This window comes from Gaeumannomyces tritici, assembly GCF_000145635.1.
Source record: "Gaeumannomyces tritici R3-111a-1 unplaced genomic scaffold supercont2.4, whole genome shotgun sequence".
NCBI lineage: Eukaryota > Fungi > Ascomycota > Sordariomycetes > Magnaporthales > Magnaporthaceae > Gaeumannomyces > Gaeumannomyces tritici.
In genome coordinates this window covers 3,899,934-3,924,733 of record NW_008804548.1, presented here as the reverse complement: position 1 = coordinate 3,924,733, position 24,800 = coordinate 3,899,934, and the positions used below count along the sequence as shown (strand labels likewise).

General features: G+C 59.5%; 10 protein-coding genes across 10 annotated transcripts; 8 read left to right on the top strand and 2 right to left on the bottom strand.

Annotated features, from left to right (window-relative positions):
* Positions 1–1,585: 1,585 nt before the first annotated feature.
* On the top strand, positions 1,586–4,361 carry GGTG_08722 (sodium/phosphate symporter). The gene is made up of 3 exons (XM_009226564.1): positions 1,586–2,101; positions 2,195–3,700; positions 3,786–4,361. Exons 1-3 carry the CDS (start codon positions 2,023–2,025, stop codon positions 4,073–4,075), a joined length of 1,875 nt encoding a protein of 624 aa, XP_009224828.1. The 5' UTR covers positions 1,586–2,022; the 3' UTR covers positions 4,076–4,361.
* A 107-nt stretch (positions 4,362–4,468) lies between these two features.
* GGTG_08721 (hypothetical protein) lies at positions 4,469–8,611 on the bottom strand. The gene is made up of 4 exons (XM_009226563.1): positions 8,117–8,611; positions 6,189–8,009; positions 5,404–6,084; positions 4,469–5,257 (listed from the first exon to the last, which is right to left on the bottom strand). The coding sequence occupies exons 1-3, from the start codon at positions 8,507–8,509 to the stop codon at positions 5,851–5,853; spliced, it is 2,448 nt and encodes an 815-aa protein (XP_009224827.1). The 5' UTR covers positions 8,510–8,611; the 3' UTR covers positions 4,469–5,257; positions 5,404–5,850.
* Positions 8,612–8,786: 175 nt separating this feature from the next.
* GGTG_08720 (L-asparaginase 1) lies at positions 8,787–10,545 on the top strand. Its single transcript, XM_009226562.1, has 2 exons — positions 8,787–9,031; positions 9,092–10,545. Exons 1-2 carry the CDS (start codon positions 8,903–8,905, stop codon positions 10,433–10,435), a joined length of 1,473 nt encoding a protein of 490 aa, XP_009224826.1. The 5' UTR covers positions 8,787–8,902; the 3' UTR covers positions 10,436–10,545.
* GGTG_08719 (mitochondrial import inner membrane translocase subunit tim-17) lies at positions 10,471–11,685 on the bottom strand. Its single transcript, XM_009226561.1, has 3 exons — positions 11,359–11,685; positions 10,918–11,271; positions 10,471–10,846 (listed from the first exon to the last, which is right to left on the bottom strand). Exons 1-3 carry the CDS (start codon positions 11,425–11,427, stop codon positions 10,805–10,807), a joined length of 465 nt encoding a protein of 154 aa, XP_009224825.1. The 5' UTR covers positions 11,428–11,685; the 3' UTR covers positions 10,471–10,804.
* Positions 11,686–13,047: 1,362 nt separating this feature from the next.
* Positions 13,048–13,532, top strand: GGTG_08718 (hypothetical protein; the record flags this gene model as incomplete). The annotated part of the gene is made up of 2 exons (XM_009226560.1): positions 13,048–13,231; positions 13,267–13,532. 2 exons carry the CDS (start codon positions 13,048–13,050, stop codon positions 13,530–13,532), a joined length of 450 nt encoding a protein of 149 aa, XP_009224824.1.
* Positions 13,533–13,664: 132 nt separating this feature from the next.
* Positions 13,665–16,539, top strand: GGTG_08717 (WD repeat-containing protein; the record flags this gene model as incomplete). The annotated part of the gene is made up of 2 exons (XM_009226559.1): positions 13,665–14,759; positions 14,881–16,539. 2 exons carry the CDS (start codon positions 13,665–13,667, stop codon positions 16,537–16,539), a joined length of 2,754 nt encoding a protein of 917 aa, XP_009224823.1.
* A 594-nt stretch (positions 16,540–17,133) lies between these two features.
* Positions 17,134–18,870, top strand: GGTG_08716 (hypothetical protein; the record flags this gene model as incomplete). The annotated part of the gene is made up of 1 exon (XM_009226558.1): positions 17,134–18,870. The coding sequence occupies one exon, from the start codon at positions 17,134–17,136 to the stop codon at positions 18,868–18,870; it is 1,737 nt and encodes a 578-aa protein (XP_009224822.1).
* A 624-nt stretch (positions 18,871–19,494) lies between these two features.
* GGTG_08715 (hypothetical protein) lies at positions 19,495–19,851 on the top strand (the record flags this gene model as incomplete). The annotated part of the gene is made up of 1 exon (XM_009226557.1): positions 19,495–19,851. One exon carries the CDS (start codon positions 19,495–19,497, stop codon positions 19,849–19,851), a length of 357 nt encoding a protein of 118 aa, XP_009224821.1.
* A 666-nt stretch (positions 19,852–20,517) lies between these two features.
* On the top strand, positions 20,518–20,862 carry GGTG_08714 (hypothetical protein; the record flags this gene model as incomplete). Its single annotated transcript, XM_009226556.1, has 2 exons — positions 20,518–20,548; positions 20,631–20,862. The coding sequence occupies 2 exons, from the start codon at positions 20,518–20,520 to the stop codon at positions 20,819–20,821; spliced, it is 222 nt and encodes a 73-aa protein (XP_009224820.1). The 3' UTR covers positions 20,822–20,862.
* Positions 20,863–21,108: 246 nt separating this feature from the next.
* GGTG_08713 (hypothetical protein) lies at positions 21,109–24,487 on the top strand. Its single transcript, XM_009226555.1, has 7 exons — positions 21,109–22,267; positions 22,343–22,474; positions 22,537–22,787; positions 22,858–22,968; positions 23,041–23,372; positions 23,457–23,858; positions 23,931–24,487. The coding sequence occupies exons 1-7, from the start codon at positions 22,095–22,097 to the stop codon at positions 24,171–24,173; spliced, it is 1,644 nt and encodes a 547-aa protein (XP_009224819.1). The 5' UTR covers positions 21,109–22,094; the 3' UTR covers positions 24,174–24,487.
* Positions 24,488–24,800: the final 313 nt, after the last annotated feature.

Below are 24,800 nucleotides of genomic sequence, written 5' to 3'. Positions count from 1 at the left end.
AATCGTGAATACCAAAAGAAAGTCTGCTCCACATATCGTGGGAGGAAGCAAGCAGCGAGGTAGTAGCTGGCGTGAGAAGTACACGCGGGTTTACGTATGGGATTCTAGAAGCCTTCCAGATCGAGACTCTGGTATTGAAAAAGGAAGTACTAATTGACCAAGCTACGAGGGCGAGGTATACGGAAGAGCCCATCCAATGCAGACGAGACGCAAGTTGGCGACCTGTCGGTAGCCAAAGCAGGCTAGACCGTCCGAGATTGGCGAGGGTGGCTGGCCTCATGCGTTCGGATTGGCCAGGCGAGGAGCGGAAGAGACGGAGAGGCGCATCGGCTGGCGGGAAATGGCATTGGACTTGGCTCTGGGGGTCGAGTAGAGGGGACAAGAAAAAAAGGCAAAGACGAGCACAATGAAATCGCAGCTTGATGTCGTGAAAAGGGTGGGGGTCGCCAAATCCGGGTAGGAGCTGGGCCAATTAGCGCGGGCGGGGAGAACCACTGGGGGAAGGTGGCCCACACGGCTAGCGGGGCGGCAGGCAGGACCAGGGGCTTGGCAGGAAGGCCTTGTCGTCCAAAGAGACGGGTTTGAGAGCCCACGTGGGGTGTCGAGGCTGCTTGATAGGCACGGACTGGCCGCAAATTCACGAGGCAATCTGAGCAGGCCGCCCAGCTGCGCCGCTGCGCCAAGCGAAAAAGCGAAGCGACACCAGAGCTGCGTCGCGTCTCACCCAACCCCCGAGGCACATGTGAGCCAGAAGGGAGGGAGAAGGGAGGAAGACCAACAAGACCAAGAAAAGAAAAAGCCACAGACGCACGCCATTCCCATCCTTCGCCCAGCAGCTCATGTACCCGAGGCCAAGAGCGACAAGCACCGGGACAAGCCTGACAAGCTCTTGTCAAGAGATGGACAAGAGATTCGCAAGACGGCAAATGCGTTCGCCCTGCAGCAAAAATGTCTTGGAACGTGTGTGTGGCAGCCGGACTGGTCAAGATGTCCAACGACGGTTGGAGGGAAGGCGCACGTGTGCGGGCTGGCGCGATGAGATCGTTGGGGAGTTTGCTATGTTTTTAGGGAGCCGACCGGTCGAACAGACTTCCGTGGAGTCAATCTAGGTCATGTCGACATGTCGGCGCCCCGACCCCGCCGCCGCTTTCGACTTTGCGCGTGTTGGTGGTGCCAAAACGGTCTCTCTCGGTCTCCAGCAGGTAGGGAAAAAGGAGCAGGCAGCCGGCTCTCCGATGGAGGCAGGACGGATACTGCCAAATCCAGCAAGAAACACGCGCGCGGTGGGGAACGCAGCATGCGCGAAAAGGGGACCCGGGAACCCGTGGGCCTGCATCTCTCCCGATGTGTTGCTCTTTTTCCGGTCTCGCTCGCCACACCCGTGAGACTTTTTTTCTATTTGCTTTTTTTTTCAACCTGCCAGGCCCTTCCCTGCTCGCCTGGAGCCCCCAGTCCAGGCCCGCCTCCGTCCAAACCATGCCCGTTGCTTGGCAGCCCGCCAAGCCGTAACTCCTACATTATAGCCACCTGGGTGCCTACCCACCCGGTAGGTACCTCCATAGGTGTGCGTCTCCTGGGGGTGTGCGGGCGTTGCGGGTCGGTGTCCTAGATGGGCGTTGATATCGATCTAGCTGCAGCAAACACTGGCCACCCCCTGCAACCCTGGCCGTGCGTTGCCCATCCCTCCTTCTCCTTCTCCTCACCCTCCCCCACCCGTTGGTTTATTGCCTTCCATCCACGCCCCCGAGTTGGGGGGTCCATCCACACCTCAGGTTGCCAGATAGTGACCTAGCCAGAAGCATAAAAGCTTCCGCCTCGCTCCTTGTCCCAGTCCGTTGATGGTTCCTGGTGTGCCGCAGACCTCTCTCGACTCTTGTCCGCTACCACAGACAAGAGCTCCTCGACTATCTCGAGAGATCGTTCCCTCCGACCGCTCCACAACAGGTCGTGCAGCGAACCCAAGCCGACAACACCCTCCCCAGCCTTGCGCACTAGTCAGCCACTGGCTGCCAGCCCTTCAAGATGGTGCTCGAACAGTACACTTACATTTTTGCCATTGGCACCTTCTTTGCCATGCTCGATGCCTACAACAACGGCGCGAGTGAGTCTTTGCCCTGTCCTCCCTTGCCCCGCTGCCTCGCCTCCTCCTCTCCCTACCCTCCATGCTAAACGTTGTGCCTCCTCCTCCTCCCAGACGACGTGGCAAACGCCTGGGCCACCAGCGTCTCGTCCCGCTCCGTGAGCTACCGCCAGGCCATGGTCCTCGGCACAATCTTCGAGATGGTGGGCGCCATCGCCGTGGGCGCGCGCACGGCCGAGACCATCAAGAACGGCATCATCCCGGCCTCGGCCTTCCGCGACGACCCGGGCGTGCAGATGCTCGCCTTCACCTGCGCCCTGGCTGGCGCCTCCATCTGGGTCATGTGGTGCACGCGCCACTCGGCCCACGTCTCGTCCACCTACTCGCTCATCTCGTCCGTCGCCGGCGTCGGCGTCGCCACCGCCGGCGCCGCCAACGTCAAGTGGGGCTGGAACGACGGCAAGGGGCTGGGCGCGATCTTCGCCGGCCTCGCCATGGCCCCCGCGGCCTCGGCCGCCTTCGGCGCCATCATCTTCTCGCTCATCAAGTTCGTCGTGCACGTGCGCAAGAACCCGCTCCCCTGGGCCGTCTACACCTCGCCCTTCTTCTTCCTCATCGCCGCCACCGTCTGCACCCTCTCGGTCGTGTACAAGGGCTCGCCCGCGCTCGGCCTGGCCAACAAGCCCGCCTGGTACATCGTCTCGGTCACGCTCGGCTGCGGCTTCGGCGTCTGCCTGCTGTCCGCCCTCTTCTTCGTCCCCTTCGTCCACGCAAAGGTCATCAAGCGCGACTACACGGTCAAGTGGTACGACTTCTTCCAGGGCCCGCTCCTGTTCAGGCGCCCGGCCCCCGAGGACGCCGACCAGCACGCCGTCAAGGTCCGCAACTACGCCGTCGTGCAGGAGGACCACGACGAGCAGCTCCAGCAGCAGCATCAGGAGCAGCCCCAGCGCCCCGCCGGCTCCTCCGGCTCTGGCTCGCATGACGGCGAAATCACAAAGGACGAGACCGTCGCCTCCAATGACAAGAAGGCCGCCCTGGACCACGAGTCGGAGAAGCAGATGGTCATGGCCGAGACCGACGCCTGCATCAAGACGCACAAGGAGCTCGTCGCCGAGGGCGAGGAGCGCCTGCACGCAAAGATGCGCCAGAACCGCGGCCCGCTCGGCTGGGCCATGCGCACGCTCCACGCGAACCCCATGGGCCCCGGACAAGTCTACGAGCGCCAAAACGCAATCACCCTCATGAAGCGCCTGCCCGCCATGGTCGTCGTCGGCGCCCTCTACGGCCTGCACTACGACATCCACGCGGCCCAGACGGGCATCGCCGGCACCCCCGACGGCGAGCGCATGGCCCGCGTCTACGCCCACGCCCGCAAGTACCCCAACGAGGTCGAGCACACGTACTCGTTCGTCCAGGTCCTGACCGCCTGCACCGCCTCCTTCGCCCACGGCGCAAACGATATCGGCAACTCGGTCGGCCCCTGGGCCGTCATCTACGGTGCCTGGAGCACCGGCAAGGTCGTCCCCGCCAAGACCGAGGTCGACATCTGGATGCTGGCTGTGCTGTCGCTCACCATCTCGCTCGGCCTCATCACCTATGGCTACAACATCATGAAGGGTAAGCTCACCTCTTTTTTTAATTTTCTCACTCGTTTTCTTCCATCACAAAGACCATACCACTAACAAACACCCTTCCCACACAGTCATGGGCAACAAGATCACCTACCACTCCCCCAGCCGCGGCTCGTCCATGGAGATGGGCGCCGCCACCACCGTGCTCATCTTCTCGCAGTACGCCCTGCCCGTCTCGACCTCGATGTGCATCACGGGCGCCACCGTCGGCGTCGGCCTGTGCAACGGCACCCTCAAGGCCGTCAACTTCCAGCGTGTCGGCCTCCTCGTCTTCTCGTGGATCATGACCATCCCCGTCGCCGGCACCATCGGCGGCGTCCTTATGGGCATCCTCCTCAACACCCCTCACTTCAAGGCCTGAACATGATATTTTACAACTCCACAAAGCAACCACAAGGGATTGTGCTACAAAAATTTCCATCTTGTGACGCATCTCCCGAGGTCCTATTTCTCCTTTGTCTGTCATGTTTCCATATTTAGCATTACGTTTTCATATTGTCTGTACAGAAAGCGAAATAGAGTGCTGTTCTCAGTTTTGGGGTTCGGTGGATGATACCATGAAGGAGAGGGGGCTAGAACAAAGCCATTGGCTACCAATTGAAAACCATGAAAACAAAGCCATCACGATCTGCTCTATGCGACACTCCGCAACGCTCATCACACGTCAGCCATGTATTTTGGTGTCATAACTATGCCACGGAACGCCATCATTGCATGACGCATCGCGCTTCAAGAAGAAACGCAAAAGTCAATTCGCTCGCCTGCGCCAGCTCCCTTGGTTCATAGAACATTCTCTCCCCGATCCGGCCCTGGACAGACCGACAGGCCCACGTTACCCGCCCAGGTGCCACCGAGCGCCTCTCCAAAACGGCGACGGTGCGAGATCGAGACACGGACGGGCGGGCGAGGTCGCCGACTAGAGGGCCAAGAGGGCGGGAGAGAGCTGTCGCGCAAGTGACCCTTCCCCTCGACCACCCTGCGACAGTGTAGCTTACCTGCGCGCCAAGGCCATCTTCGCTGTGGATTGGTCAAAGGAATTCGGAACAAACAGGTCCAACTCACGGCGCCGGGGAAGGGGGGACAATATCCCGGACCAAGGGGGGACAGGCAGGGAACACAGCTCGAGAAGAACCCCCACGGAATAACGAGCCCCGCCGACAGAACGACGTCGTGTGTGAACATAGCCCCTGCTACGCAGCAAGAACCGGTCGACATAACAATAATATTGGACGAGTCTGGCCGAGGCAAGATCGCCAGCCTGGAGAAAACATCAGAAAAACGCTAACATGACAAGTTCCTCGTCGCGAACCACCAAAGTGGATCCTCTCCCACAGATATCCGTTGCTTGGCGATAGCTGCGCTGTGACTGCCAAGGCAAGATAGAAAACAATGTCGGTCAAGGGGAAATGAATAATGAAATGGAACCAAGGGATAAAGGCCAAGAGATATCATCGACATTGCACAGCCACCGCCGCCCGCCCAACTGCGACAGCAACGGGGATTTTCGTCTCTTGGCGGCGCACCCAAGCAACTGCGGGGCGCCCTGCGGCGAATTAGCGACGAATTAGCACGCGACCATATCCCGGATGTGGAATGAAGCGGGGCCCGCCCGCCCCCTTCGTCGGCGGCAGTTGAAGGTTGTTTTGACCCGACCGCCGATCAGCCTGGGGGTACGCCGTTTCAACTCACCTTCGGGTCGGCTGCCCCTTGCCCGCGGTCGGGCCGCAGGGTAGCATGGCGGCAAAAGCAAGCCAAGGGGCACGTGAGTGGACATTGGGCGCAAACGCCCATCCAAAAAGGCAAGATTGTTGCTTGCCCCCTCCAATACGCATGGTCGTACATCTTGGCGGCAAGATCCGCCATCGCTGATAGGAATCTTGGCTTTGCGACACCAGCCCCAACGGGGCTCGCGGACACTTCTCGGCCCTGTTGTGAGGTAGTCTGCTGTCGGATAGTGCCTGATGTCGCCCACCCCTGCGAGTTAAATCCCTCAAGACAAACTTTGGGCGTTTGCCATCATAGAGGCTCGCCTCGGGAGTGGACACTCGAGCCCTCTCTCGGCGTTAGAAGAGGAGTATATTTATTGCTTGGCTCGTTTCTGCCATAGGTATTGGCCTCTGAACGCAGCCAAGAGCTTCACGTCCGCCCCCAACCCCGGCCTTGTCCCCCGCCCCGACTACTAGAGGCCTGGCGGGATCCAGAGCCCCGACCTCGTCCCCAGCCTTGACTACCAGATGTTTGAGTCGGTCGGCCCGAATATGCGCTGCTCGTTGGTTCCTTCTTGATTATCGGTGTGGAGCTCTCCCGCTTGATGCTGCTAGTCTTGCCGCCAGCCTGGCTGCAGATCTGAGTGAACTCGTCGAGGACATCCTATAGGGTGTAGATTTAGAAATGGAGGCCATGTTAGTATAAAACCAAGGAGGTCCATCGAGAAGCACAGAACAGGAAAAGATCTTCGAGCCAGGGATCCCTACGTCAAAGTTGTGGCCCGTTAGCGACCCAAAGAAACGATTTCTGCTTATTCTCATCCGCGTCACGCGCGGGGTGGTGATGCCGAACGCAATCTTGGTTAGAAGTAGGGGGTCGTCGCGATCCGGGATGGCATCAAGGATTTCCATCAGGAGATCCACGCCAACCGGTGGCCGTGGCGGCGCGTCGGGCATGACAACTGCGACGCCAGTCTCGCAGTATCCGCAGTGACCGCAGCTCTTCTTGTCGTCTGGAAGATCCATGTCGAAATGCAACGACAGCGCGTGGGCAAAGCACTGCTTTCCTGTCACCAATCCTATGACCTGATCGATCCGCTGGACTGCATCCGCTTCACGCTGCTTCAGGTCCGCAAAGATCTCGTCCGCCAGAGTATTGATCTGGTCTGGCGTCCGGGGCAAATTCTTGGATATGACCCGGTACCGGTTCTCCACTCCCGAAGCTGTCAGCTTGATGAAGCCCCTGTCGTGCAGCTCGTTGAGCTTCCTAATGATCTCCTGACGGTTGATGTTCAGGGCTCGGGCGGCGGTCTGAACGTCCATGGTGTAGTTCTTGCCTCTCTGTGGCTTGGAGGAGAATTGGACGATAGCCTGTGCTGCGGGGGACTTGTCGTTCGAGATGGTGGCGTCGTATGTGGTTTGAGTGGTGAACTTGTACTGTCCATACTCAGGGGTGATGGCGCGTATCAGTTTGAAGCGCAGCTCCAGCATCGCATATACAATAGACAGAGGGTTGGCACGAATATCGTATTCGTTCGTCTGGGCATATTGACTGCGTTTGAAGACGCCGTCGACAGGAAGGGCCGTGACCTCGTCGTCAAAGATATTTTGTAGCACCGACCCCAGGGCTTTCCGCGTTGGTGTGTCGCCGTATGCGAGCACTGAGCGAACATCCAGGTCTTCAGGGCAGAGGTAGAACATGCAGCTACTAGGCTTTCCGTCTCGTCCTGCGCGGCCAACCTGTTGGCTATACTCCTCGACTGAGCCTGGGATGCCGTAGTGGACCACATTTCGGATGTTGGGCTTGTCGATTCCCATGCCGAACGCGATGGTAGCGACAACAATATCGACCTTATCGGCCATAAACTTGTCTTGGTTGGCTTCCTTGTCTTCTGTCTTCATGCCTGCATGGAACGGCACAGCACGCAAACCAGCTTTGACTAGCTTCTGCGCGAGGGCCTCGGCTTGTGACTGGGCCGTAACGTAGACCAGCGTCGGGCCCTTGTGTCCCATCAAAAATGAGAGGAGCTGATCCAACTTGTCATCGGCTAGCTTCACGGGTTTCGCGAGAAGGCGCAGGTTGGGGCGATATGGTGCTGTGCGAAAGACATCGGTCTTGGCGATGTCGAAGGCCTTGCAAACATCGTCAATGACCTTGGTCGTGGCCGTGGCTGTGAGGCAGATAGCCCTCTCGGCCTTGACCTCCTGCACGAACCGAGCGACCTTCAAGTAGTCCGGCCTGAACTGGTGACCCCATTCGGAGATGCAGTGGGCTTCGTCGACTGCGACGAGCCGGATCCCGCCAGCCACATGCTTGAGGTTCTCGATGAAGCCCTCGTTGTTCAGGCGCTCTGGAGCGCAGTACAGGAGACGGAGTGTCCCGTTCCGCATCTTGGCGCTGATCTCTTGCTGCTGCTCCCAAGTTTTGGTGGAGTCGATACTCTCAGCAGCAACGCCCTTGCGCTTGAGCACTTCTACCTGGTCCCTCATTAAGGCTAGAAGGGGAGAGACGATGATGGTGATGCCATGGCCGCCGGGCCTGACACTGCCATCAGCAGAGTCCAGTTCCGCGAAAGCGATTGCTGGAACCTATGATATGCGGCGTTAGCAAGCCAGAGGATTTTTTTTTATTCTTATTGACATCTTGGAGCGTTCCATGGCTGAGACGCAGGCCCATGATGCAGGACTCGACCTACCTGATAGCACAGACTTTTGCCTCCTCCCGTGGGCATCACAACCATAGCATTCCTACCACTGAGAACGCAAGAGATTGCAGCTTCCTGCTCCAGGCGAAAGCCGCCATAGCCAAATGTCTGGCGGAGGATCTTGCGCGCCAGCTCGGTCCTTCGAGGGCACGGCGGCTCGTTGTCGGCTTCGAGCTTGATCCTCGGCTTCTTGACATCTTCGATCGCTGAAAAGCCCTCAGTCATAAGATTGTCAAACTCGTCCTCCTCATCCTCGAACTTGCGCTTCAGTGGAGCTTGCGGTGAGGTGTTGGCAGGCTGGATTTGGCTGGAGGCTGTGTGTTCCAGGGCGGCACCTGCCTCATCCCCGTCGAACAGATCATCGCCAGATCCGTAGTCGCTCATGATGCCAGGACTAGAGGTTCAAAGGCAGAAGTCCAGGCAGCGATGGAATGCTGGGCAAATGGGCGGGCGGGGTCCTTACGCAGACTTTGAAGCTTGTCTACGTCACGAATTGACGAACGGCAGGCGCGTCGGTTGCATCCATCCTCAAACGCGCTATCACGTGCAGGGAGAACAGGAAGTGGGGCCGAGCAGCTCCAGTGGAGATAAGAGGGTGGGGAATCCCTGCTGGCTGGACTCCGACGTCCCGACCTCGACCCGCACGACTCTATAGATGGGCCGTTAAGTCCGACTCGGTCGTGTAGACACTGTCGCTTCTTGTTTAGCTAGCTTTAGACACGCGGACTGAGGGATCTTTAGGGAATCCATAAAGAAAAAGCCTGTAACTGCACAAACATGGAATACAAGCGACAAACTCCGATCATAACACCGCGCCTTATCATCCATGGCGGAGCCGGGAATATCACGCCGGGAAACCTCCCGCCAGACAGATACAATGCCTTCCGCACCGCGCTGCTAACAATTGTATGAGTTCCGGCCACTTGGCCTCTGCTGTCTACTTCCCGCGTTGACCAAGCCCCTCAGGTGTCCAAAACGCACACGTACATGACGACCCCCAGGGACTCGCGGCTCCCGACGGCCCTCGACGCCGCCGTCAACGCCGTCCTGCAGCTCGAGGACAACCCGCTCTTCAACGCCGGTCACGGCGCCGTCTTCACGCGCGACGGCGTCAACGAGCTCGAGGCCTCGGTCATGGTCTCGCGCGGCCGGGCCAAGCGCGGCGTCGGCGCCACCGGCCTGCGCCGCGTGCGCAACCCCATCCTGCTCGCCCGCGCCATGCTCGAGCACGGCGACGCCGACCTCGGCGGGCCCTCCAGCATCAGCAGTAGCAGCAGCAGCAGCAGCAGCAGCCTCGGCGCCTCCTCTCCTGCTCCCTCTAGAGGCAGTGACGACGGCCACCTCGACATCCCCTCGGCGCAGGGCCACACGCTCCTCCACGGCCCCGCCGCCGAGCAGCTGGCGGCGCAGTACGGGCTGGCCCTAGTGGACCCGTCGTACTTCTTCACGCAGAGGCGGTGGGACGAGCACGTGGCGGCGCTGGGGCGGGAGCGGGCCAGCGGTGGCGCCGAGCCCGCGACGTGGTCGGCGACCGAGTACCTGCCGCAGGGCACCGTGGGCGCCGTGGCGCTCGACTCGGACGGAGTGCTGTGCGTCGCCACCAGCACCGGCGGCCTGACCAACAAGCTGACGGGCCGCATCGGCGACACGCCCGTGCCCGGCGCCGGCTTCTGGGCCGAGGAGTGGGAGGAGCGCGGCGACCCGTCGTCGTCGTCGTCGTCGCCGTCGGCCCGGGAGGAGTCGTGGCGGCGCGCCCTGGCGAGGCCCGACGCGCCCGTCGTGCAACTCGGCTCGGCGCTACGGGCGCTGATGGCCGACTGCCTGCCGACGCCGTTCCTGTACGCGCCCATCGCGGCGCCGGGCGGAACCGCCACCACCACGGTGCGCGCCTTTGCGGGCTCCGGCACGGGCAACGGCGACAGCTTCATGCGCACCGCCGCGCTGCGCACCGTCGCGGCGCTGGCGAGATTCGGCACCGAGCCGTCGGCCGCCGCGCTGACGGCGGTGGCGGGCCCCGGCGGCGAGCTGCAGCGGAGCGCGGGGGACCGGTGGGGCGCCAGGGGCGAGGGCGAGGGCGGCATCATCGGGATCGAGGTGGCCATCGTCAGCGACGCCGAGGGCCGGACGGTCGAGGTGCGTTCCGAGATTTCGCATGACCACAACTGCGGCGGCATGTACCGCGCCTGGATCGATGACGCGGGGAATGCTCACTACCAGGTTTTTAAAGACGTCCCTGGCGCTGCTGGGTACGGAGCCGAAGGTACCACGGAGGATGTTCGACATTGGTGCGGCGAGAAGACTGTACTATAAGCCATGGGTGTTGGGTTAGTGGTTCCGACGGTCCGTCGGCCGATTTCACATCTCATAGCGTTAGATAAAACACAGGATAGAAGCGGTGGTTGATCCAGTGAATTATTTCGGTAGATCGCATCCGGTGAAAATCGTGTAGCTGAGTCGCTCTTTTTGTTGGTCGTAACTCCTTCCTGGCTTCCGGGCAAGCCTCTCCCCCGTCTAGTGTACAGTTTGTAATAACGCCCGCCCATTGCCCTGTTTAAGATGCAGAGACCGTGCCGAACCCGAAAGATGTACAAGAGACCACCGCCCGGGGGCATTCGACGGTGGCACGTATAAGGAAGAGTAGAGTGGCTAATTTTGGTCCGTGTTCGCGTTTGTTGTGATTTAAGCCAATGCTCCCTGGCCTTCTGGGGGAGGCGGCAGGTTCTGTACAGTGTCAGTTATTGTACCGCCAAAGAGTAGTATACCATCTCAAGCACCGGGGAATCTCGACCAACCTCAAGCTTTGTGCTCCCCGCCATCATCTTCTGGAACCCGATACCGACGCCCTCTATGACGGCCAGTAGCACGGCACAGCCGATGGCGTTGTTCCTCGCAGCCTTGTAACCACCACGGACAGCAAGAGCACCGCCGGTGAAGAAACCGGCGATGATCGCATTGTATGGGTCTTCCTTCTTCCTGACGCCCTTGACGGCGCAGTCGAATGTGCTGAAGAGACCACCCCAAACGCCGAAGTTGCCGCCCAGTACCGGAGCGCGCATCTTGATCGCCGTCAGGGCGCCAATCCGACGCTCGCCGTACGGTGAGTTTCTGAAGCCCTTGACGCCGTGCCATATGGTGCCGCCGATAGCCTGTTTAGAGTTGAGACGGTTCAGCGCATGCTACCATGTAGCCCAACAGTCCCAGAGACGATGTCCCAGGAGGCTTGAGATGCTTACGCCCATGCAGAAGGCGCCGCCAAAGTCATTGAGAATGACCCATGGGCAAGGGTCACGGGTGTGATCCATTATGCTGAGTTGAAGGTGGCGGGGAGATGGAGGATTATGCGGTCGTCGGGCGAGGGGTGGCGATCGCGGCTCCAGTCAGTCGCAAGCGGGATGAATCTCGACAGCTCTGCCGCCTACTATGAGCGGTAGTCCTCCCGGTACGAGTTGCCAGCCGTCGTGTCGTCAGAGGAGCGTGCCTCGGGGTAACGGTTCCGGATAGTGGCGATGATGCGGTTGTCGGTTTGGCTTTGGCTGAGAAAAAAAATGCAGCTTCGGCGACAAGGATGTGGAGACTCTCGGGAGCCTCCGCAAATAGGATGTGGGTGATCACCGTCATTGGTGGTCCGAGCGTCAGCTGCATCCCACTTGTTGGTGATGTCGTGTGCTTTTTTGGGGCCGGCTTTTCAGCTGCAACAAACATGCGAAATGAAGTAGTCCAGCCTTTACATGAGGATGTTATGCCATTAAGGCATTTAGACATAGTAGTCAGTAGGTAGCTGTCAACTGAAGAATTTGATGTGATATTCAGGATTGACGTCACGAGATGTGCCCAACAATGTTTCTCGCGGCTGTCGGCCTTCTTACCGGTGTGCCCTGATCTCGACCCTACTACAAGACTAAGATCGGTGGCCACGCAAAGCCGCCCACCGCCCTGGTTTCCCATCACGCAGGTTGCACTACTGTGACTACTCTCAGGAACAGCATCTGATTTGGCACGGCCGCAGGGGGAGGCGTCCGGTGTGACCTAGTGCCGTGGAATAGGAACAGCTGACCATGCCCGCGTACCCAAAAGTCGGACACTATTCCCCGAGAGGCGTCTACTGCTCAACACTACTGGCGAGTACTGTGTTCTAGTCGCGGGAAGAAAGGGGCTAGGAGACGCGGCAGCAATTTGGCGCTGCGCATCATATCTTGGCGCTTGCTGCGTTGGGACAGGCACATCGCATCTGTCGTCTTCGTTTGTTGGTTGGACCTCGGCTTCCCCTAGCTCTGGGACTGCCAGCAGAGCGGCGGCGATACAAAAGCAAGCGGGCGTGCTAATGCCCCGACGGCGGATCAGCCCAGGTGCCTGAGAGATGCAAAATATTGATGTATCGGCAGACGGGAACTGGCGCAACCTGACTCTAATCTTTCGTCTACCCGCGCGGGAAGGGAGCTGTTACACCTGCGCGCGCTGGATTTCTTTGGGTTTGCATTTATACCTACCTTCAACACGAGCAGCCTCCCACCCCTGCGTGTGCACCTGGCCGACTTCGCTCCTCTATTCTAGCGGTGAGAATCGCCAATCTCCTTGGTTGGTTCGGTAACAGCAATACCCAGACAGCCAGTCAGTCATTCAATCAGCATTCGGCGCTTTCTGCCTCGAAGGAGTTGGGACGGGACGGGAGCACGAGGGCCGTTGTGCTGGATATGATGCCACACTCCGTGCTCTCGCGTCATCCGCAAGTGGTAGGGAGGCGCTGCGACACTGCCGCTTCGACCACCACCGCCACTAAGATGACAGCTCCGGTAAACGGACTTACGGGCCCGCTACATAAGCCAGTCGCAATCCGTCCCCAGCGGTGTCCCAAGGACTTTGTCTGGAGGCTTCAAGGAGGTCGCCGAAGCTCGCTCGCATCCGACACGAACAGCATCTGCGAAATGGTCGTAACCACACCACGGCACGGCCCCGCTGCCCTTGTCGATCGCAACCGTGAGGAGGAGAGCGAGACGGGCTGCCGCGGCTGTCGCAAGATTCGAGACGATGAAGTCTACAACCACGAGAAACTCAAGGCGACCAGCAATGGCGCTGCCAACGGCGTGGCCCGCCAGGAAGCCGGCTCAGGTAAGCATCCATCACATGAACTAAGCTCCGCACAGCGACCGCCTGGATGCGGGCCATGACTCTCATTGTGCAGAGGCTCGAGTTGCCAGTGCAAGTGGGGAAGGTCCCTGAAAATGCACTGCTTGACACGCCCCTGAAGCACGTGGCAGCTGAGCTTGATGGACACCAGAAAGTTCAAGGCGCAATTGAGCCGCCCCTCCACAGTCAAAGGCGTGCTTTCTCCCTATGCGTCCATTCCCGTGGCACATGCATTGAGTTGAACTCCACGTCGCGCCCCTGCAAGCATCTCCAGTCGCCATGAACCCGCCAACCTCTCTCCCTCGACCAGCAATTCCATTACATACGCTTCTTTGCGACCAAACCCACATGTATACGCTACAGGGCTAGCCAGAAGTGCTAATCGTTCGCCCATTCACACCCAGCAGAAGCCGCGATGCCACCGATGACGAGCCTTGCGGCAGCACGTGACGCCAAAGAACACCCCCCTGCCCCCGAGCGCATTCACCAGTTGAAGCACGACAGCTCCGTCCTCGCCATTGCTGTCGACGACGAGTTCATCTTTGCCGGAACCCACGATGGCGAGATCCTGGCATGGTCGCTTGACACCTTCCAGCTGGTCCATAGGATACAGGCTCACAAGCGCAGCGTGCTCTGCCTGACCCTCTCGACAGCTTCCAGCGCGTCCGCCGCCGCCGCCGCCTGCGCCGAGCCGCCGTCTGAATCCTCGCCCACAGCAGAAGCCGCCAGCTCGGAAAAGCCACAAGCGCTGCTCTTCTCCTCCGCCGGCGATGCCATCATCAGCGTCTGGTGTCCTCGCACTCTCAAGCGCCTATACGAGATTTACAGCCCCCACGACGTTGGCGATGTCTTTAGCGTCGCCTACTCTCCGCAGAACGACACCGTCTACATCGGCGCCCAGAACACCACCATCCAGTGGGTCAGCCTAAACGACCCTGCCGCCCGCGCACTGCACGAGTCCTCCAAACACCCCGACCGCCGCTACCACCGCTTCTTCGACTCCAAGGCCGTCGGCGGCTCTAGCACACCGCGCCGTAGCGACCAACGGTGGGACCAGATCCCCCGCGCCCAGACGGTGCTCGAGATCGACGAGGAGTCGATTCACGAGTTTGCGCACTATGGCTACGCTTACTGCATGCTGATGGCGCGGGCGCCCACCGTCCGCGTGGAGCCCGACGAGGACGTGCTGATCTCCGGGGGTGGCGACGGCACTATCAAGCTTTGGCGCCTCCGGTCCCGGGAGGCGGCAGCCAACGGATCCGAGGAACACGCATCGACGACGGGGATCCAGGAGATCATGGTGCTGGGCATCGATGAGGGTGAATCGGTCCTTTCTCTGGCCGTTGACGGGTCCTTCCTCTACAGCGGGAAGATTCACGGTGTCATCGAGCTATGGGATCTGGACACGAAGCAGAAGTTGCGCGTCATCAAGGCGCACCGGGCAGATGTCATGACATTACAGCTGCAATGGGGATTCTTGTGGAGCGCCGCAGCTAACGGCTCGGCAACAGTGAGTTCATCTATCTTCCCCTACTATCACGAGCTTCTCTGGCTAACCCATGGCTGCTCAGAAACACACCACAGTTCATGACAGCCCATCTGGCCCAGACACGATCAGCCAGAAGTACCAGTGTCTCAGCCGTTGGCCTGCCCACAACGGCAAAATTCTTTCGTCTGCCGTGACTTCGTACAAGGGCGAGAGGTTTTTCATAACAGGTGCCAATGACGACAATGTTTGTGTCTGGAGGGTGAACAATGACGCTGCGAAGGACTCAGAAGACGCTGCCCCCGAGACCAAGGACGTCATGTTCAAGTCACTCCAGCAGTTCGTTTCCTTTAAAACCATTTCTTCCCGACCAGAATACGCCGAGGACTGCCGTAGAGGTGCTACCTTTCTCTGCTCCTTGTTCAAGCGGCTGGGAGCCGAGGTTGAGATGCTCTCTAGTAACGACAAACTGCACAACCCTGTGGTATACGCCAAGTTCTCGGGGCATCTTGAGCCCGCCGAGAAACGCAAGCGGATTCTCTTCTATGGGCACTACGACGTGGTCCCGGCCGACGCTAACGAGGGCAAGTGGACAAGTGACCCGTTCACTCTGACCGGCACAAACGGGTACTTGTACGGGCGCGGCGTGTCAGACAATAAAGGCCCTATCATTGCCGCTCTTTATGCCATAACAGACCTTATGCAAGCCAAACAGCTGCAGTCGGACGTGGTCTTTCTCATCGAAGGCGAGGAGGAGTCTGGATCGCGAAGCTTCAAGGAGACGGTCAGAAGACACAAGGACCTTATTGGCAACGTAGACTACATCCTGCTCGCCAACAGCTACTGGCTCGATGACGAGACTCCCTGCCTTACGTACGGCCTGCGCGGTGTGCTCCACGCCACCGTCTGCGTGGACTCGCGCCACCCAGACCTGCACTCGGGCGTCGACGGCTCGTACATGATGGCAGAGCCGCTCTCTGACCTCACTCTCCTTCTCGGCAAGCTCAAGGGACCCGGAAACCGCGTGGCCATCCCGGGCTTCTACGAGGGTATCCTGCCGCTCTCGGCCGACGAGGAGAGGCGCTACGACGCCATCGCGGCGATCCTGATGCGACGCAGCCCCGAGAACGGCCCGCCGGAGCAGCTCAAGCGCAGCCTGATGGCGCGCTGGCGCGAGCCCAACCTCACCATACACCGCTACAAGGTGTCGGGCCCGGACGGCAGCCTCGTCAGCAGCCACGCGAGCGCAAACATCTCGCTCAGGCTCGTGCCCGGGCAGGAGGTGGACGCCGTCACGGCCGCGCTCCGGCAGTTCCTCGAGGGCGAGTTCAGGGCCAGCGAGAGCGACAACGCGCTCAGCATCCGCATAGACAACCAGGCCGAGCCCTGGCTAGGCGACCCCGCGAACGAGATCTTCCGCACCCTAGAGCGCGCCGTCGTCCAGGCCTGGGGGCTGGACGGGTCCGCCAGCGAGGACGGGGAGGAGGGCAGGGACGAGGGCAAGGAGGAGAGTGTCGCAGTTGAGGCGGGTAAAGATAAGCAGGAGGAGCAGGTAAACGGGAGCCAAGAGGCCTCTCCCAAGGCGGCCGAGCAGCAGGCTCCCAAGAGCAGGAAGCCTTTGTATATCCGAGAGGGCGGATCCATCCCAGCCATCAGGTTTTTGGAGAAGGAGTTTGGCGCCCCCGCCGCCCACCTCCCGTGCGGCCAGGCCAGCGACGGCGCTCACCTGTTCAACGAGCGGTTGCGGGTGCTAAACCTGCTCAAGAGCAGAGAAATCTTTGGCGAGGTGTTTCGGAGCTTGTGATGGCAGCACACCTTCCCCGGATGCTTGCGATGGATTTATTTTTTGTTTTTTGTTATGAGATCATGAGCCTAGTCCTTATCACTCTCCAGGCCAGTGTCCTAGACCAAGCGATAGATGAATGTGTTTTTGCGTTGTTTTACATTATCTATAAAATAGCTGCGTAGGTTCGCCTCGTCATGCAATCCGTGTTCATATACAACGTTTGTTGGTCCAGCGGCCCTGTTTGCGTTCCTGTTTTGACTGCTGGACCGCGCCTTCCCTTTATTTTTCATTGCGGCCCTGGTTGGATCCCACACCAAATATCTTCCACTCCCAATACGAAAATCCTTTTCGCCACAACAACAAACAACCACAAGAACTCGGAGAGCTCTACGTTTCCACCCTCTCTATTATTGCCTTGTGTCGGGCAGTCTTCCCGGTCCCGCGATTGTTCACTCAGCGAATCGTGGCGCTTGCTACAACACTTCAACCTGAGAGAGTCCCGTGACACCTCGATCTGGTGACCCTGTCGATCTAGTGCTCACAACACAAGCATCAACCTTTGTCCAGTCCGAGAAGCACCTCTAGACAAGCAATCGACTTTGGCCGTCAACAATGAACAAACTACCTCAAGAAGTCCTCAACGACATTGCCTCCTACCTCGGCACGGAGCCCCGTCCCGGACCCACGAGCAAGAGCCACTGGGCCACGCGGGAACTGCAAGATGAACGTGTGAGGTCGCGATCCTGCCTTGTAGGGCTGGCCTCACTGTCCAACGAACTCCGGATTGCGGCAGAGAGGATCACCTTCAGCTACCTCTCGATCAATGCCACCGAGCTAGCCGAGTTCGAGAACCTCATGTTTGGCAGGTACGGCGACGATAGGCGCGCAGCGCTCTGTGATCTATGCTTCAGCATAGAGGTCCCCGAGCTGGATGACGACTCGCAGGGTCTGCCCCAGGACCTTCAAGCGCACCGGGAGGCTAATGAGAGGACTGCTTCTGAAGCCATGTTGCGGCTGCTCGACATGCTTGCGAGATGGGGCCCCGCCACGGACGGCACTGGTCCCCAGCGCGGCATCCGCCTAAGGTTTCACATTCATACACCCCGTGGCACCCAGCAAGAGTCGGACGAGGAAGATGGATATGCCACCGGACAGTACACTGTGATTGAGCGAAACGAGATGTCTTATATACGCCTGAGAAACTTGCCCACGCGCAAGATCTCATGTGTGAGAGACCTCGTCTATTCCGCCCCTGATTCCCAAGAGGAGTACGGCGGTATTGGGCTGCGTAAGCTGCACCCTGCCTCCCTCGTAGCCCTCAGCGACCTCTTTATCCAGCTACGCTCCTGTTACTTGGCCCACGCCGAGATTGACGAAAAGCATGTCCGCTGCCGGGGCTTTCATTCTCTCCGGCGCAAGATCCATCGCGAGCTCTACCAAGCCATCAACAGTTCTCCAGGCATGGGTCCCACGGCCGAGGAGCTCTTCATCATGTTGGACCCTTTCCCTAGCCACGACTTGAGGCTGCTGGACATGACGGACGGCACGAACGCCGACCCGCTGTGCGCCGCGATCCACGACTTCATAGCGCGCTCCCACTTTGTGTTCCTCGCGTTCGCCGGCCGCGTCGACGCGGAGCTGTTCTGGCCCACCAGGGCGGCCCCGGCCGGCGCCGTCGCGTTGTCGTCCCTCGACGGCCTGGGCCGCCGGATGCCGGGCCTCCCGTACTGGAGCTCGATCCGCCGCCTGAGCGTCTACTTCGGCCCCGACAGCCCGTCGGGACAATGGTACTTTAGAGGCCGCGAAGGGCGCGACAGCGACGAGCCTCTGCCGGCGGGCATCGTCGGCCACCAGCCCCCGACGTACGAGGCGTCCGAGCTCTTCGAGGGGGCCGCCGCCACCGCCACCGCCACCACCCCCGCCGACTCCGACACGCCCTGGCTGCCAGCGGAGCCCTATCCGAGGTACGAGGAACCCTCCTACTTCCGCGTGGTCCCGGACGGCCAAGTCATGAACCCGCTGCTCGCGGCGTACGCGAGGTGCCTCACCAAGATGGAGCACCTCGAGCGCGCCGCCCTCTTCACGAAGCTGGACCCCAGCGACCAAGGGAGCCGCCAGAGCGAATGGGGCGTCTACTACTTTGGAAGAGGGCAGTGGGATCACGCGTGGGAAAGCTTCAGCATCTGGCACCCGCCGTCGGAGCCCCGCGTCACCTTCCGGACGCACGGCTGGATGCCGTCAAGGGGGGTGCTCTCGCTGTTCAAGAGCGTCCGCGCCGACTGCAGCGGGTTTGCCGTGAGTCGGCACGAGGGTCTCTGCATGCCATTCTCTTGGCCCGCCAGCACTTGACAACAAAGGCGACATCCGTCGCGTGGCTATCGCGCCGTGGCATCCCCTGCCATCCGGGGCTATATGCCGCGTTTCTCGCGCTAGAATTCTGGTTTTGTTTTTGTTTTTGTCGGTATGGGCCTGGAAATGCGGTGTTACTATCGTTGTTATGAGGATGCGAAGTTTTGTAGCTAGCTGCGTTTACAATATGTAGGAAGAAATCGAAACGACTTGTTTGAGTCTACACAGTTCCGGCTTGCCCCGGGTGTCACCATCCGTCCGTGTTTTGTCTGGTTACGTCCAACTGAAGGCTGCGGCCGCAGTGTAGAGGCTGAGGAAGCGATCGTGGCGCCGAACTAGGAGGCCTTGGAGTTGGATGTCGTCCGACAGAGCTTGCTCACTCTAACGAACGCTCCTTGCAGGGGCGATGGCTCACGTCCACAGTCGTCGCCGGGAGCATCAAGTTACACCACCCCACGACGGGCTGCCCATGTATAACACAGTCACCACGGGTGCCGTGCCACATAAATATTCTCCCAATAACGACCCAATGCCCCGCGAATCCGTAGAAGCAGTTACCGAATCCAGGGATATGTGCTAACCGCTCACCTTACGAATCAACCGGGGTCTTGCAGCCAGTTCGAAATGTGCACCTACAGGTACATCATCTGTCACCTCTGCAGTAGTGAAATGTCCGAAGACATCCAGCGGTGCGCCGAAAGGCCCGAAGGGCGGGAGCCGCACCCACCGACTCCCGGCAACTCGGTGGACTTTCCGTCGGAGGAAGAATGTGAGGATTGCGAGCTCTTGAACGTTGGAGATCCGAGTACAGACGAATCCGATGATTCCCACCCCGGCGGGTCGGAGTCTGGGGGCTCTCAGGATGACGGGCTCGAGGATGACGGCTTCGAGGGCGGCGGCTCCGAGTCTGGGGATTCCGAATCTGATGGCTCAGAGTCTGGCGGTTCAGAGTATGACGACTCAGACTCTGGCGGGTGGTGAGGTTCCCGTTGAAGTGGTGTCGGTGTCGGTAGCTCCCGTGGCTCGGATGAGGGTTGCGAAGCAGGACATCGTGGACTTCGCGTTATGGCACCTGTTTGGAGTTCGAACTGGGTGTCAAGGTCGGAAGATATAGAATCTGGCCTGGATACTATGGCCTCGGTTGAAGCAAGAAGATATCGACAGTCTCCTACCGCGAGAGAAACAACTGCCCTCTGATGCTCTCGCCTGCTGTCCACCGTCAGTCTGCCAGGTGCTTCTCATACGATCTGCGGGGTTGGAGCATGAGCAGACGATCCGTTCATCTGCCGGCTGTGTGGGCCTGCCAGGAAGTCAATTCTGACCCGAGCCTGTGCTCAACTGTCTCTGGCTGTTGTAACTTGTGCGACTCGGCCCATGGATGCTAGGAACGCGGCTGGGCGTCTTGTGAGCGGCCCGCAACTTGCCCAGACCATTGCCAGCTTCCCCAGGCTTTCTTTCAGCTCTGGACCTGAGCGGTTGGTTCGTTGGTCGGCTGGGCGTCAAGACAAGAACGACAAGAGGCGCCAAAATGTCAGAAGGGAACTGCGCTAGGCACACGGCCCGCCCATGGAGCTGAGTGTTGCGAGGGAGCAGCTGCCTGGGTGCGTGCGAGACCATGGAATATTGGCGGGCGCGTGTCGAACGAAAATGGCGTCTCTTGGCTCAGGCGATACCCTAGGTAGGGGTGCTGGCCCTGTGGTCCCTTTGGCGTGTTGGCCGGGCGTATTTCTCCGGCTCGCTAACCGTTCAACCGCCCATAGTGGATCACGTGGAGCTGGCCACCCCGCAAGCCCGCTGGGCCCGCTGCATCGAGCTTGCGAGTCTTGGCGACAGCAAAACAAGCCTCCGCCCAGCTCGACTCCAGTCGCCAACGCCTGCTCCCTTGCTCGTTGGACAAGCCCGTTGGCGCAGCACTTGGCTCGCCAGAAACGGGGAGAGCCCAGCCTTTTAAGCTTTTCTCCCAAGACCTGACCGGCCCGCTGTTATCGACCGCCATGCGGCCATGGAAGAGAGGGCCGACACTCCACAGCCCATGTCCTCCCCCGTCAGGCCATGGGCTGTGGGCACCAGACTGCCTGAAGGATTCGCTCCCAACATCCGTGCTCGCGTGTCTGCCACTCTCACTGCCGCGGGCTTGTGGCGCCAAAGACGCCTTGCGATGCCGCACCTCGCTCAGCCAGCACGAAGGCGAGCCAACCACTGGCTCATTTCAGCTCCCAGACAATAATCATCGCGATCCTCTCCCAACGAGCCGAATTCCTGTGCCCTTCTCACTGTTTTGCCGCCGCCATGGCGCGCTAGCGAACGTCCAAGAAGTGGCAAGGCTTTCGTCGCCCACATGCTCGTTATAGTGTTATTACCGTCCAAGACCGCCACTGTTATTGTCAGAAGAGTATTCGCCAGCAAGCGAGATCCCTCGTACATTTCGTGAGAAATCCTTCTCTGCTCGGGACCTAACCGAGGGTCGCCACTGCAAGCAGCGGCAAGGTCAGATGATTGACGGTCTGGACGCTCGATCCTGCCCACATCCAACGGAGGACCGCATCGTCCGCGCTCGGCTGCTTGGCAAATCTCCCCCTTCCAACCAAGCCCTCGGGAGGTCAGCCTTGGCCACAGCCTTGGCAATGTATTCCGGCTAAATGGCGTCAGCGACGCCATTGGCCCACTGCCCAAGCTGCTCCGTACCAAGTGTCTTAGCCTTGCCGTCTCCCGCAAAACCCGGCCCCTGTGCTGCACTGGCGCATGCTGGGCGCCCATCTGCGACCCTGCCGCTTCCCCACCGGTCTTGTGGCCTCTGGCGCCCTTCTCTCGACGGCTTAATGCGTGACAGCCTTGGGTCCTGTATTCACCCGGCCGTGCCAACCGTGCCAATCGTGACAATCTTCGCGGGGCCCCGCCTGGGCCGCAACCATGGCCGACACGTCCCCGTGGGGCCATGTAGCAGTAGCCCCAGGTCGGAAGCTACGTGCCCAGGGATGTGGTGCATGGCGTGAACCTTGGTTCCTCGGTAGGTACCCTTCGTTTCTCCGCCCAAGATAAAAAGATCGAGCGATCCACCCCCGACGATCCCCTTCGAACCCCTTTTCTCTCCCCAGAGAGACTTTCTTCTCCAGCAACATCTTCTGCTGCGGGATCGCCCTTCCATTTGTGTGGAAGTCTAACACCAGCAGCCACCGTCGCTGTCTCTCAACCACCGTTCCCCTTCCGCTGGTCAAACAGTCGTCATGGGGCTGCTCGACAAACTCAAGCAGAAGCCCAATAGTGACGCTGTGGCTCAGGCGCAGGATGAGGCTCCCAAGTTCGAGAGGGTGACCTGGTACGCGGAGCCGGGTCTCCGGTCCTTGGCCTGGTATGCCTTCATTCTGTCGATTGCCTCGGCCAGTACCGGTTACGATGGGTAGGTTCCTCTGTAACTGCAAGAGTATTGTGTGCGTGACTTGGGCTGACAAGTTCATCTTCCCCATAACTACAGAATGCTTCTGAACTCGATCCAGAACTTCGACAGCTGGAACGACAAGTTCGGGATGCAAGGCGAGAACAAGAGCCTCCTGGGTCTTGTAGTTGCCATGTACCAGATTGGCAGTGTCATCTCCATTCCGTTTGTGTAAGTCGACCAGGGTCACTCTTCCAGCGCCACGGCATGCTGACCAGACCACCCATCAACAGCCCCGAGGTGACCGATCGCTATGGCCGCAAGTGGCCCATCGTCATTGGCGCTGTCATTACTACTGTCGGTGCCATCATCCAGGGAGTCGCCAACGACCTCGGCACGCACATGGGCGGTCGTTTCCTGCTCGGCTTTGGCAACTCGTTCTCTCAGATGTGCTCGCCCATGCTCCTGACCGAGATCATGCACCCGCAACACCGCGCTCGCCTGACCACTGTGTACAACTGCTTGTGGAACGTCGGCGCCGTCCGTGAGTTGTCCTGACCGCAACCTCCTCCTCATGCTGCTCGCCGTCCTCTTTAGCACTGACGAGAAAATAGTTGTCGGTCTTACCGCTTTCGGTACCGAGTCCTACGGCAACGACTGGTCCTGGCGCGTTCCCTGCATCCTCCAGTCCATTCCTTCGATCATCCAGATCCTCGGCATTTACTGCAAGTTCTCCCGTTCGACATGGCTTTCCCATCTGCCCGTGTGCTTAGGCTAATCGGGGACGGTGGCTACAGGGGTCCCAGAGTCGCCTCGTTATCTGGTGGCTCAGGACAGGAGCGAGGAGGCCCTCGCGATGCTTGCCAAATACCATGGCAACGGAGACGAGAACCACCCTACCGTCCAGTTCGAATACCGTGAGATCCGCGAAACCATCAAGATGGAGCAGGCTGCTAGCAAGTACAGCAGCTACATGGACTTTTTCCGGACTCCTGGCAACCGCTACCGCCTTCTGCTCCTGTTCACCATGGCTCTGTTCTCGCAATGGTCCGGCAATGCCATCGTATCCAACTACAGCGCCCTTCTCTACAAGAATGCGGGCATCGCGGATGCCAGGCAGCGCCTTGGGGTATGGCCTTTTCTTATTACCGTCCCACCATCGGCCCTTTGGGCTTATCATATCTGAGTAGGTGCTAACTGACGATATTTATAGCTGAGCACTGGCAACTCACTTCTCTCCCTCTTCATCTCACTTACCTTTGCCATGATGGTTGACAAGTTTGGCCGCCGTCCTACCTTCCTGACATCAACCGCTGGCATGTTCTTCACCCTGATCCTCTGGACGCTCTCGTGCGCACTGTATGAGACCAAGGACTCGCCCGGTGCCGAAAACGCCCTCATCTTCTTCATCTGGCTCTTTGGAATTTTCTACTCCATCGCTTGGTCGGGCTTGCTGATCGGATACGCGCTGGAGATTCTGCCTTATGTGCTCCGTGCCAAGGGAATGATGGTTCTCAATATCGTCGTCCAGCTGGCCCTGACATTCAACAACCTGGCCAACGCCCCTGCTCTGCAGGCCTTTGGAAGTACCGAGGGTTCCAAGGGCGAGACCTGGGTAAGTGGGCGTTTATTAGTGACAAAAGACTGAGCTGGCCGAGCGCGACTTTTCTGACACTTCTCGATACAGAAACTTTACCTCATCTACACCTGCTGGGTCGGCTTCGAGCTGTTCATTGTCTGGTGGAAGTACATCGAGACCAAGGGCCCCACGCTCGAGGAGCTCGCGAAGCTCATCGACGGGCCCGACGCCGCACCCGTGCTGGACCTGGACCAGATTGTGAAGGAGACCCAGATGGAACGCGGCGCGAGCAACGAGGAGAAGCGCGTCGAGGTCCAGGGAGTCACCGTGGCCGACGACAAGCGCGTCTAGGCTCGCTTCTGTCACCCCGTTTACTGCTGCTTTGGGGCTTCTAACCTACGTCTCGAAAAAAGGGGCGATGGGTTCAACGCTCGTTTTTTGTTATCGCGCTTCGTTTCTTATGTCCCTGTGACTCAGAGGGGAACGTCCTGGTCCTTGAGGCGTCCCCGTTCTTGCAATAGTACATGGACTAGCCTGCTCTATGTGCGCCACCATCTTTTAATCCGTATACCTAAAATCTGCTCGCGGTGCTTTGTTTTCCACCGTGTTCCTTTTTTAATGCACAGTTCAGCTCCAGGCCTTTACTCCTGGCTACCCGTTATAAGGATCCTTATGCTGCCGAATGCACAAAGGGTCCACGCTATGTCATGGACCAGGGTAAGGACTGGGATAAAACTGATTTCCGCCCAGCTCGCCGGGCTGTATATCGCATGCCAATAATGCGGCCGGAAACGGCTCCGAGCCCCGAGACTCGATCAGACAGACCGCGGCGGAGCTACCATTTTGGGCGCCTGGCTCGGGAACGGGATCGATCGCCTTACGTACCGTTATAAGCCGCCCGCCGATCCCCTTCTCTCAGCCAGCTACATATACACACATCGAGCATGGGTTCTGGGGACTTCTTCCTATCCGGCCGCC